Below are 13,254 nucleotides of genomic sequence, written 5' to 3'. Positions count from 1 at the left end.
AAAACACGTTGGAGTGGGGTGGAGATGGTGTGGTGTCACCTTTGAGTCCTGTGTCATCCTCATGTCCTTGCCCCCTAAACAGTCAGGGTTAACTTGCTCCAGGGGAGAGAAGAAAGCCCTTTGCTGAACACCAGTTTAAAGTAAGAGGGAGCAAACCCAGTATTTCAAAGTTTTCTTGTAGTAAAGTACTTTGTTGGACTGAGCTGTGAATTAAACTATTTTTTCTTCAAAAACTCCCTTCTAGGAATTATTCCTTCTATGTGCTTGACAACCACAATCTTCAGCAGCTGTGGGACTGGAACCATCATAACTTGACAATCAGTGAGGGGAAAATGTACTTTGCATTTAATCCTAAACTGTGTGTTTCTGAGATTTACCGTATGGAGGAGGTTTCAGGAACCAAGGGACGACAGAGCAAAGGAGATATAAATCCAAGGAACAATGGGGAGAGAGCCTCTTGTAAGTAAACAGACAAAAAAATCTCAGTGCCAACTGCATAGGGGGGTGTCACAAGAACAAACCCAACGTGATGATGTATTGCTGACCATTGCCATATTTACAGTTTAGGATTTGACAGAGGCTTTCAGCCCTTCTGTTTGTTCATGCTTTAAATTGGAGCTGTGAAAGTACCTTCACATGAGTGGAAAATGATGTTGTTACACAGTCCCTATCTCATCTGTAAAACCCACTTGTCTGAGATGACGTCTTCCCAAATTCTTTTGTGACAACAGCAGCAGATAACAATAGGAGCGTACCTGGGAAATGAAAAATGAAATCCAGTAGTTTGGTGTATCCAACAAGGAGCAATTCCTCAGTCTCCTTTGTAACTGTGCATCATTATAGGGATTTTCCTTTCTCTGATACTTATTATTTCTTGATGCTAAGGAAGCAGCTGAATAACAATTCCAGAGACACCAAAACAAACTGTTTCTGTTACATTCAGCTGCATTTAAGCTCCTGCCTTATACTGTACCTGGTTGCTAGAAATGCTTGTTTCAAACTTATTTTGCTCTGCTTTGTTTCAAATTGCTTGCTTTTGAATTCAGAAGACTTTTTACTGTTCTGCAATATTAAGCTTGAGCATATCTGCATTTAATTCTGGATTCTGCAATGGTCAGAGTTATTGGGAAGTCCTCTCTTGGCTTTGGTGGCTTGCACATCAGGTCTCCAGGTGCAACAGCACGTTTGAAAGCAATCTCTCTTCTAGGAATTAAGAATACCTACAAGTTTCACCTCAAACCCTTCAAACTGGCAGTGCTTTTTTCCCTTTGTCTATTAGTGGTGTTTTTGGAGCTGAGTAAACTAAAATGGACATTTTGTATAAGTCAAGTCCCCTTGTTGTGGATGGTGCTTACAAAACTCGGACACGTAGTCTGCTGAATGTCTCTTTGGGCGCGCTGCAGACACGCAGATGGCCCAGATCCTGGTTGTAAGCACCCTCCATTCTTTGCACGTTCAATAGAGCAAAGCCTTGCAGTCCTGGAGGAGTTACAGACACACAGCCAGGCCTTACTACCACTGAGGCCAGTGCCAGCCGCTGCCTGCTTTTTTAAGAAACCAGCACAGAAAGCTTTCTGACTCTGAGAGGGGCAAAAGAATCAACAAAAGCTCAACTGCCTTTGCAAAGATAGCACCAACAGTGCCAGTGTACACGAGGGTGAAAACCTCTTTATTTTCAGAGCTTCTATGGAACATTAGAAACCAGCTCACAGTTGACAGAACACAATTTTCTTCATCCAAGAATTAAGTTTTTAAAATGCTATTTTGTTTTGGGTTGGAAAGCTCAGTGAGTTGGTAGTGGGAAGCCATTCATTTCAAAGCTGTGGGCTTCCATCCAGGTCTGTTCAGAAGAGTAGCTGGAAGCTGCTGCCATCAAATGGTTGTGCCGTATATGAACTGAGTTTTGGAGTTCTTGGTCCAGCCTCTGATGAATGGGAATGTAAACTCCTTTGTCTTTTCCATGTTGTTCAGTCTCCAGAAAAACAAATGGTACTTGTCAAAAGTTGTCCTGGAGAGTGAGCACACAGAGGCCGGTGACTGCTCCGCGCGTGCTTTGGAGCCAGATGATGAATTCAGCGCTTCCAAAACCAGTCCTCTGGATAAACAGGGCTTCCATTCCTCCCTCAGGGAGACTCTGAAGTAGTTTTCAAGAGCTTTCTGATGATGCATTAAAAGAAAATCCGCTTCAAAAAAAATTAATAACAAGTGGCTCAAGCATTTTTTAAACTGCTTGCCAAGGTCACTGCTTACCCTTAAGCACTCAAATGTAGTAGGAGGAAAGAGGAAGCTCTACAGAGACAAAGGCTGTTGGTATCCGGTGGTGTCATAGGTGCTACTGGAAAGGCTCCTTAGCTAAAACTGATATCTAAGAAACAAGAAACACTGACAGGTGATGTAATGCCAACTCTGGCATATCCTGTCCCTTTGCATTGCAGGTGAAAGCAAAATTCTGCATTTTGTTTCCAACACGACGCTCAAGAATCGGATTAAGCTGACGTGGGAGCGGTATCGCCCTCCGGATTACAGAGACCTCATCAGCTTCACTGTTTACTACAAAGAGGCGTAAGTAGATGTCATCAGGGATGAACCAGGGCAGTCCAAGGGAGGGCAGAAGATTCTGTTCCTACTGCAGGATGGCTCATCCAGTTTGTGTATTTCATCCTCAAGTCCTGCTTTTGTTCTGATTCTTTTCTTGGTGGAGCACAAGCCGTCTTTAAAAAGAGGATTGGTTTGAATGAGTCCTACAAATGGATTGCAGATCCATCAGAAGGTTTCAGATTTGAAAAAAGAGAAAGGTGGATGGCTTGGCTCTCCTCAGGGGTCTAATTTGGAGCTCCTCCTAAGTCACCATGTTTACTGAGATATTTGCTTTCTCTAGGCAAAGAATTGACTAGAGAGCATGCCAGGTCAGGAGTTTGCCCTGCCACCTGGATGAATTGTCTGCTCAGGGTTTGGGGTTATTTAGACTATCCAGCTTTGGTCATTTCCTGCCTTAGTATCTCTTGAAAATGAAGGTGTGGGGCAGTTACTGGAGAAATCCAAACTACTTGGGAGATGCCTCTGCCTTTGCATACCCTTGTAATGGCTCAGATTTAAAATAACTAGAAAAACCAAATGAGCACAGAAATAACTCTCCAAGCAGTCTGGAGGTGTGAAAGGGAGGTTTGGGATGCTGTGTAATGATACATGGAGTAAAGATGTGGGACATGGAAGCACAAATGGTTCATGTCCAGCATCACTTGGAAAAGATCGTTGTGATGTTCTACAATGAAGCCAGTGCTGGCAAGTGTACAGATATTAATAACAAAAATTTGTATGCGCTTTCACTAGCGTTACAACTTCTGAAAAGTAGAACTGTATAAATGTGTTTGTATTGTGTGGAAATAAAAGGGTAAAAAGCCCACTGGCCTGGTCAAGGCAGTCTTGAAACTCTGGGTTCTTTATGGTAAAAAGCTTGGCCACTGTCAACTACTGTTTTGAGTTGCTTCTGTTCGATATATGTTTATTTAAAGTCTAAATATGTCTGAAGCATTTCACTGCCTGTTTTGAGTAAAAAAACAAGATAAATTTAGAGTTTTTTTGGAGAATGTTGCTTTACTGCTCATGACTAAAACTGAACTCTGAATTTTGTACTGCTTGGAAATACTGTTTTTCCCTAGTATATTCTGCTGTGGAAAGCAAGTAAGCTTTATTTGTTTCATTGAGCAACTTTGAAGCAAGGTACTCTTATACATATATGACAGTCTTTGAGAGAAAATAACTATTTGTGCTACTTTTTTCTTTGAATATTTCAGACCATTCAAAAATGTGACAGAGTATGATGGGCAAGATGCGTGTGGCTCCAATAGCTGGAACATGGTTGATGTTGACCTGCCACCAAACAAAGAGAACAATCCTGGAATTCTGCTGCAAGGGTTGAAACCTTGGACTCAGTATGCTATTTATGTCAAGGCTGTTACCCTCACAATGATGGAAAATCATCATATTCATGGAGCAAAAAGTGAAATCATATATATTCGAACCAATGCTGCAGGTGAGATGCTGGGCTCTGGGGTGAGAGGTTGATAATGCTGCAGGTATGATCAGTGCATTATTGTGCAAGTTCTGTTATTGATACAGAAATAAAATTTATATGCAGATGATGTGCATAGTGCTAGCAGTTTCACTAATTATGAAAGTAGTATTAAAATTTGAATTAAAGCTGTTTTTTTAGATACTATTTTCATTAGGACCTATGGGAGCTTCTTGGAGTTAGAATTTCAGGCTTTGTAAAGATTATTTAAGTACAGCTTTGGATTGGGACTTGGTTGCAGTTGAATCCTTAACTGTTGGCATAAGTAGAAAATCCTTTCTTTGAAATAAGTTGGTGTTTTTCCTTGCAGTATAGAAATGCATTGGGATTCACTCAAAAGCTTGCATGGAAATACATTGTAGAGTGCTCTAGATTTAAATACCTTTCTTTTTTCTTTCTTTTTTTCTTTCTCTAGTGCCATCCATTCCCCTGGATGTTATTTCAGCATCCAACTCCTCATCCCAGCTGATTGTGAAGTGGAATCCTCCCTCTCTTCCCAATGGGAACCTCTCCTACTACATCGTGCGCTGGCAGCAGCAGCCTCAGGACAGTTACCTGTACAGACACAACTACTGCTCCAAAGGTAGGAGAACCAAAGGCTCTTGTGTGGAAATGCCTGGGACATTCTGCCTGCCAGGGCTCTTCACAGGCAAGAGCTAAATAACAGCCAGTAGAGGGAATGGGTAAATAGGGATTATTACTGTATCCAAGATCTGGAGAGAAAGAAATCAGCTCTCTTCTTTTCTTTCAAGATAAAGTCCCAATTCGGAGATATGCTGATGGGACCATTGATACAGAAGAAGCCACTGAGCCCACCAAGCCAGAGGGCTGTGGGGGAGAAAAAGGACCTTGTTGTGCTTGTCCCAAGACAGAGGCAGAAAAGCAGGCGGAGAAGGAGGAAGCAGAGTACCGGAAAGTCTTTGAGAACTTCCTTCATAACTCCATCTTTGTCCCCAGGTAATGGGTTTGGACACTTCTTTGGAGGTAGGGCTGATAATTTCATCTTTTAACATTTCCTAGAGGTTTCCTGGACATGGCAGCACACAGAAACACCTGGAACACTCAATATTACCTTTCCTTTCATGTGAGACATTCCACTGCTTTACTTTGCAGTTTCTCTTATTTGCCGATTTTCTTTTCTTTCTTTCAATTCTAGCCCATAGTAAGGGTTCTTACCTGTATTGATCAAGGATTTCAGTGATGGTTTCTTTTCAGACTCAAGAGTCACTTAAGGAGCTCGTTGTCTCTAAGGGTTTTAGAGACAAGCAACACGAGGCAGACAGAGGGTTTCAGATGTGATTTATCTCTAAATAACCATTTAAGTGCTTGTGCTCCTAATGTGAATTTATCTTTGCAATTAAGGGCACAGTTGCCTCGCAGAATTGAAACTGGTTTCCTTTTCTCACTGCACTAATTGCAAAGGTCTTGTGTGTTTCCTGGGTCAGCACTGCAGAGAAGTATTAAATATTTCCACTCTCCCACCATAAACACCTGCTTACATGTTAAGTGGAATTGTAATGATTCTGTGCTGCAACACAGAGTAGATTCTACTGAATTAATTGGTGATTTTGATCCTTGGGTTTCCAATTTATCTTTCAGGTAAGGTGTTGTTACTTAGGGTGATTGGATGCTGGGGCAGGGCACACAGTGTGCAGCTGTTGTGTTACAGTCTTTAATGCACTGTTAGATCTCAGTGGTGCACCTTGTCTCATTCTCCCTCCTGGGAGGGGAAGTCCATGGTCAAATCCTGTGTTTGACAAGTCTGGTGTGGCATTGCTGCTTCATTGATGCTGGTTCAAGTCGTTCTCCATTGTGATTTTTTGGACTTTTATTCAAGGATGTGTTGGATTGACTTGTTGGGGTTGAGACTTTGATGTTTACAATGCTTCTTAGCTTTATCCAAAGAATGATGAGCTAAATACTGCCTCTCTTGGGAGGTGTAAAGTGTCTTATCTGAGCTGTGTTGGGGTCACACTGAGCATTTGTGCAGTGATGATGAGGAGCAGCAGCAGCCAAGATCAGGTACAGGGAAGTTCCAGCCTCCATGTCTGATCATGATGGAAATGCGGAGCCGTGGGAAATCACAAGATCTGATTTTGGACTTCATGAAATAACACAGTGAGGAGTTTTGAAAGCCACATGTCAAGTCTAAACTACTTGAAAGTCTGTTGAAAAGGAAGTTTTTCTATTTTCCCAAACACTTGTAATTCAGAGTATGTTGTCTTATCACAAATTTTCTTGCAGTCCTGCCCCCCCTCCAAGAAAACTCAGAGAACCTTGAACTCAGTAACAAATAAACTGATCAGTTCACAGAGAATTTCCTGAAAGCTTGTATTTTTCTCTTAAATTACTGCCATTAGAGTGTTTTGTAACAGCAGGAGCAGATAAGGGACAATGCTCAGCAATAGCTGCATAGCCAAGCAACTTTTAAGAGACTGTATGTCAGGGAAATTAAAGTTTATGAGCTGGTGAGACATCTCCATGGGACAAATCTAAGCAGCTTGTTACTTGATGTAATTTTTTTTCTCTCTTTCCCAAGGGAGAAGTTAATTAATGTGTTAGTGTAAGCCTCAATAGTAGTATTTGTTTCCAGAGTTCTACCTGTGTCCAGGTTATTATGAAAGAGTTGCAGTATGTAATACAGCATGAAAGTATTGGACTGAAGATTGTTTAAGAAGTCTGTTGATCTAATCTCTTGTGTAACTTCTGGATGACCCCACGTGTGTTAGTGCCATGGTGGATTTCAAACAGGACCTTGCTTAGTCTTGAAGAGACACTCACTACCAGAGGAGAATGAGTTTCTTCAAGGTTTTTGTTTCTCTAATGAGCAGGATGGGACAGGCTCTGTGTGTAGGCTGAGCAGTAACATTAAAATTGCCATGAACTACAGAAAGAGTGAGCTTTGCTATTAAATATCCCAAGTGTTTTTTATTTGATTTAATTTTTAGTGTTATTTTTAATTTTTGTCTTGCATTTCTTTTCCTTCTTCTCCCTTACTAGAATAAATGATTTTTCAAGGTTTTTATATCTAGACTTTCCCTTCCTTCCTTGGATTCTAGCTTTTTGCCTTTAGCTCTGCGTTTCATGAATGCAGGAAGCTGCTTGACCAAAAAGCACTGAGGTCAAAATCTCATGATGTTTTAATTACTTTTGCCTTGTGGTTATCCTTCAGCTCTTTTCTCTTCCTGACACCAGTGTAGTTTTCACCCACAAGTTTTGTGTTCCTTTTCTCCAAAGACAAGGTAGGGCTGTACTCCCCTCCACCCCCAGATACCACCTGAGATTTGAAGCTCCACTCATCCCATAAAAGCAGTGAAAAGTCAGGCCTTTTGGGTTCTTGCATTGGCACATGCTTTTGTGGTTGATTAAAAATGAACTTTATGTTTTCACTGCTTTAACTACAGAATCTGTGCAAATGTTCATCAGTTCAGGGTTAGGCATCCAACTTCTTACTGATGAGAAGTTTGTTCTTTCCACTGAGCTAAAGCAGTAAATCAATACATTGTAAGCAGGGTGAATAGGTTTAGTAACTTCCATAGATACCAGTGTAGACAAGGCACAAATGCTTCTGTCCTATGAAATTGCCTTAACTGACAAGATATTCACTTGTGTATTGCTTAAACAATTTGTTGCTAACTTAGGAAATTCTTTCTTGTCTGTGTTTATTTCTGTGACGTGGTTTACATGGTGGTTAGAGTGTCAAAACGACTACTCACTATGTAGTAAAAGGATTTTGGAAATTTTTGTAGTGAGCTTCTAAAGAAAAAAATTCATCCAGCCTCTGCCAGAAGGTTTCAAAACTGAGTGAGCCTGTTCTTGGCTCTCTCTGCAGCATGCTGCTCTGTGGCTGCATGTACTCAGATGATATATTTGACAGTGAATTAAGTTCTCCTGTTGAGTCATCTTTCCTCCTGTTGTGTGTTTGAGGGAGGCCTCATTTGCCTGGTTTGTAATTTGCTCTCTGGTGGAACTGTTGGACCTCATGCCCTTGGCACCTGTTGCACTGGCCAGGTGTTCCATGGGCACTGGTGAAGTGATTTCAGGGATAGGATTCAAGCCCAAATTGGTTTTGTAGTGTGACTGTTCTGCCTTTCTCCTTTCCCTCCCCTGGCGTGTTGCTTTCTGGGTTTGAGCATTCCTGCAGCCCTTGGAGACAAAGGGACAGGAGCAGTAAAGCCAGATGGCCCCAAGTAGTTGGTGCTCCTGTACAGAACAGCCTCAGATCTGGGGCAGGAGCAAGGGCCAGGGTGTTGGTTACCTGATCCATGTGGTTCTCAGAATATGTTAATCCTTGTCCTGTCCCTTGGGGCTGTCCACTACAGCAGTTCCCTGGGCTTGAGAAAGCAATGGTGTGGCTGTAAATCCTCAACTTCTTAACTCTGCTTAAATTTCACCCAGATGCCTGTAAGGCAAAGCTGCTCATTGAACTTTTGCCTCCACACAATATAAGTGCTGAGTTTTCTTACATAGGAGGATTGTTCCTTTGCAGAGCTTTTGTTTGGGTGAGAGATACACAGATGACCACCCGAGTGGTGGTGAACCTTCCTGGCCTTCAGCTGCCTTCCAAGGTTCCTCTTCTCAGTGCAATACATTCTAATTTCATCACAACTGCAAAGCTAACTCTCAGTAGGCTCAGCTTCCTTTGCTAATCGAGCAAACTTCAAAACAGTTTTTCCTCCCTTAACCTTTTCAACCTTTACCATCTGATTTTTATTTCAAGCATCAGCATCGCTGTCATTGAACCACTAATCCAGGATGCTTGTTGAGTAACAGTGAAGCTGTTCTTTGCTGGTTGGTTTATTGTGTGAGGTCAGAAGTTTGCACATTCATCTCGGGGTGCAGTGTGAGCTTCAGAGATTTGGTTGATTCCTGACCAAAAGAGAGAGAAATGAGATGTGCTGACACGTGACCGGTTCAGATATAGAGAAAGTTTTCCTCTTGTTTTGCAGTTTCCTTTATGTAGCTTTTTTATTAGCTGTTGCCTGTTTTGCTGGGGTGTTTGGCACGGTTTTCTGGAGAGGAAAGTGTATTTTCTGGAGAAATATATTTTCTATAAAGAGCCCTTTCTGTACCTGTGTGTGTCCCTCAGGCCCGACCGGAAGCGGAGGGACGTGTTCCGCATCGCCAACGCCACCTTGGCCACGCGGAGCAGGAACGCGACCGGGAGCGAGCACTTCACCAACGCCTCCGACACGGAGGAGAGCGAGGTGGAGTATCCCTTCTTTGAGACCAAGGTGGATGGCAAGGAGAGAACTGTCATCTCCCACCTGCAGCCTTTCACTCTTTACCGCATAGACATCCACAGCTGCAACCACGAGGCCGACACGCTCGGCTGCAGCGCGTCCAATTTCGTGTTTGCCAGAACGATGCCCTCAGGTAAGCTCACAGAGATCAAGCTCAGGGGGACAAGCTCTACCAGTGAGAATTACATTGGGGTATAGTAAAAAAAAATCCAGGCAATAGGATAAATTGGAGCTGCAAAGATTTTTTTATTTTGTGTCCTTGACTGGCGTGTTGTGTGCACTGAATGATGTGTTTGAGTCTGCGCTGGGGAGCTGGAGAAAGGGAGAAGTTGACTGCCAGGATAATTAGGAGAGATTCTGTTTCCGAGCAATAGAAGTGAGACCCCCAGACAGGGTGAGCTGAAAGGTTTTGTTCCTCAGCTCCCTGTGTGCTGAATAGAGCCACAGCAACGTTTCTCTGCTAATGTTTGGTTTTGCTATGCTCACTCGGAACTGTTTGCAGATGTTGGAGTTTTGCTGGTGGGAATGTTTGCCAAATGTTTCTTCTGTCACAGTACGACCATGCATTTGTCCAGCCTGGGAACAGGAGGAATACTGTGTTTCTTTGTGCCCAATCCCTGGCCTCTAGAGTACTTCAAATAGGAAGCATTGAATGCTGTACTCGTCATTGGGACTTTTGCAGATTGTACTTCTGAGAAGAATAGAGATGATTTTAGTGTAAACTCATATGCATCCAGCAATGAGTTTCTGACTCCAGCAGATGTCTGGGGATATTGGATGCAGAATGGTAGCAATTTTGTTTTGTTTCTGGAAGGAAAGGCTATCATAATCCAGATCCAGCTGTGTCAGTAAAAAAAGCAAAAAGTATTGCTTATTTCAAGGAAATAAGCAAATCTGTGAGGTCAGGGAAAAGGAAAGAAGTGTTCTCAGATTTTCAACACATACTCTGAAAATTAAAGGCTAAACAATCCTGTTTTCTTTTGTTATCTTTGAGAAGGTGGTATTTTTTCAGTCCAGACTGACACTCATTTCACATTCCTGTTAAGTTTTTAATAAGTTGTGTAAAATTATTAGGAACCAAATAGGGATAAAACAGTTCCTGAATTGCTGCTGAGACTGTTTTAAAAGGGGATGGATTTCCTGTGACTGTTTTAGAAAAAGGCTGTCAGTGGGGCAGATGTTGTGTTTTACAGCTTTTTGCAGCCATTTGGTGGGAATGGCTCCCTGCAATGTTTTGGTGTTGGGAAGGAAGAATCAGGTGCTAATAACCAGGAGTTTTTGGCACACAGAGCCCATGCCTGCTGGAGCTGAATGCTCTGCACTGATTTTCTGGGAACCAGTAGTTCAGACTGAGTTCATCTCCAGCAGGCCCTTGACCAATGGAGTTTGTTCCCTGGATTTGAATGGCTCTTCTGCACCTGAAGAATATTCTGAACTTTCCATTTTCCTCCACTCTTGCTGAAGTTCCCGTTTCAGGCATAAGTGTTGTTCTCACATCACCTGTAAATATTTTACAGAGGGAGCAGATAACATTCCAGGAACAGTATCATGGGAAGCAAAAGAGGAAAACACTGTCTACCTGAAGTGGTTGGAGCCTGCAAATCCTAATGGGCTGATCCTGATGTATGAAATCAAATATGGGCAGCATGGCGAGGTGAGCATTTGACACTACTGCTCATAACTCCTAATTTATACACAAAAAAGGATCTTTATTAACATGCTTTGGTGTAGTGCTGCACAAACAGAAATTGTGATTTCAGACACCCAGCACCTGCCACCATGTCTTTCCTTCATTTCCTTTGAATTCTTAAATTCCACGTATCTCCTTATGGTGTTTGAAGTAAGACTGATCAGGTGGGGCTTTTAGTTATAAAAATGAACTTATCCTGCAGCTGTATTGCCTTCTCCAGAATGTGAAGATAATAACATGTGTAAATTGCTTTTTCTTTCTAGGAGAAGCGTGAATGTGTTTCCAGACAGGAATACAAGAAGCTTGGAGGAGCTAAACTGACTCACTTGAACCCTGGAAACTATTCTGCCAGAGTTCAGGCCACTTCCTTAGCTGGGAATGGCTCCTGGACTGAGCCCATCTCTTTCTATGTGCAGCCCAAATGTAAGAAAAGTGTTTATAGTCTGTGTCAAATTGGGGGTTTATTGTCTTTTTAATAATTCCTGATGTTGATGTGGCTGAGTATCTGAGCCTCTTGACTCTGAACACTCCTCTCACTTGCTGATGGTTCTTTGGGAACTCTGGTCCATTTTTTGGCAAGTGTTGACAGCCAGGAGGGGTGTGTGAGGTGTGGTCCTTTCCCTGCAGCTTTGGGGTGTCTGTGAGGGGTGCACCCAGGTGTGGGGTGGAGAACACCCTGCTGTGGCTTCCTGGGCTGTGCAGCTGTGGTGGGAATGTTAGCTATAACAACAGGGAGCTGCCGTGTACAAAACCTGGGGCAACAAGGCAAACCTGCTTAAAACTGCAAAATAATTGGAGAAACAAATCATTTGTGTAGATTTTTGGCTGGCAGGTTGACCTGTTCTGAGTGACATTTGATAAAAAAGGTGTCCTGACGAAAGGGTGATGCTGGTCCTGGCAATGGGAGTAATTTATATTTTGGAAGAGCATGACCACAGAGACCCTCTTTAAGACATTCTATGTTTAGTTGTAGAGCAGATATATCCCCAGAAAACTGCAACTCCACCTTTTATCCCTTTTTGATTTTCTGGTTGCTGAACTTTGAACAATTTGAAGTAAAGAGCAGTGCGTGTATATTCTGAACATGAGCAGCTGCAAGGTGAACAAAAGGTGGAAAAAAAGGTGAATGTGCAAGTGAACAATTGGATATTGTTCACTGAGGAATGCAAGTCCTTTAAGCATAACTTGTGAAAACAAAGCTCAGCCAGACACTGTTCTGTACAAAATTAATGCCTCTCAGTGTCTGCTTTCTTGTTTCACTCATCTGCAGGCAGGGAGGGTTTCTGAGTGCATTTTTCCACATCAGACAAGAAAATGAGAACTTTGATTTCTTCCCTGTATGGAAATACACTGAGTGGGTATTGAATGTTTCTTTGTTAACAGAGGTTTTATAGAAAGCCTGATACAATTGTTTTCTTGTTGGTTGCAGCAGCAAACTATGGAAACTTCCTGCACTTGGTAATTGTGCTCCCTATTGCTCTGCTGCTCATCCTTGGGGGATTGCTGATAATGCTCTATGTCTTTAACAAAAAGAGGTAAGTTCCATGTGCTTAAACCTGCAGGAGGGGAATTGTTTATTTTCAAATCTGTGCCTGTGGAGTGAGTTAGAGATTAAAGAGAAATGCCATTCAGAGAAGTTGAGAGGCAGATTCTGACCTGTTGGAATGGAAAAGGAGGTGGTTTAGAGTTAGCAGCATCTGTCTGCTGCTGCTGCTGGAGATATGAAAAGGGTTTTTATTGCAGTGTCATGTTTGACTGGGAAGAGGAAGGCAGTGAGGAACATTTCAGTGGGGCAGTGGTGGCACACACTGGACCTGTATAAGATTTGACTGAAATATGGGTCAATATAAATCATGAAAAGTTAGTTCCATTTAGGATAATCTGATTTTTTCAAATTCTAGAGGGTTTTTTTAACTCTTACATCCACTTAAAAAATTATATTCTGGCCAAGAGCTGTCACTGGGACTGTTCTGGTAATTTGTTCTCCTCAGTTTGTTTTTTGTAACTAGTGATTTGTATTTTTTTTTATCTCATTGAAATACATAATGAGAACTTAATAGCACTATAAATGTTCGGTCTTGCAATTTTCTAGCTGTGGATGTTTTTTATTACTTTCACATTAATTATGCTCATTGAGTGTCCCATGATTTCCAGCTCTAATTCACTGGTAGCACTGCAGTGGTACCAGTTCTGCTCAAGCTCTCCAGACAGGGCTTTGTCTCTGGTGATTACAGTATCTGCTTTGCCTT

General features: G+C 42.2%; 1 protein-coding gene across 3 annotated transcripts in view; it reads left to right on the top strand.

The window, feature by feature from the left end:
* The window catches only part of IGF1R (insulin like growth factor 1 receptor), a 169,471-nt gene that overhangs the window by 134,194 nt on the left and 22,023 nt on the right, over window positions 1-13,254 (top strand). For 2 of the 3 annotated variants that reach the window (XM_063169907.1, XM_063169909.1), the window contains exons 6-14: window positions 245-459; window positions 2,436-2,562; window positions 3,795-4,033; window positions 4,488-4,655; window positions 4,825-5,029; window positions 9,162-9,448; window positions 10,833-10,969; window positions 11,269-11,428; window positions 12,435-12,540. In XM_063169907.1, coding sequence (XP_063025977.1) covers window positions 245-459; window positions 2,436-2,562; window positions 3,795-4,033; window positions 4,488-4,655; window positions 4,825-5,029; window positions 9,162-9,448; window positions 10,833-10,969; window positions 11,269-11,428; window positions 12,435-12,540 — 1,644 coding nt within the window. The remainder of the gene's footprint in view (window positions 1-244; window positions 460-2,435; window positions 2,563-3,794; window positions 4,034-4,487; window positions 4,656-4,824; window positions 5,030-9,161; window positions 9,449-10,832; window positions 10,970-11,268; window positions 11,429-12,434; window positions 12,541-13,254) is intronic. The other variant, XM_063169908.1, reaches the window with a different exon arrangement.

Source organism: Melospiza melodia, chromosome 15 (assembly GCF_035770615.1).
Source record: "Melospiza melodia melodia isolate bMelMel2 chromosome 15, bMelMel2.pri, whole genome shotgun sequence".
NCBI classification, from domain to species: Eukaryota; Metazoa; Chordata; class Aves; order Passeriformes; family Passerellidae; genus Melospiza; species Melospiza melodia.
This window is presented reverse-complemented; position numbering and strand designations above follow the sequence as displayed.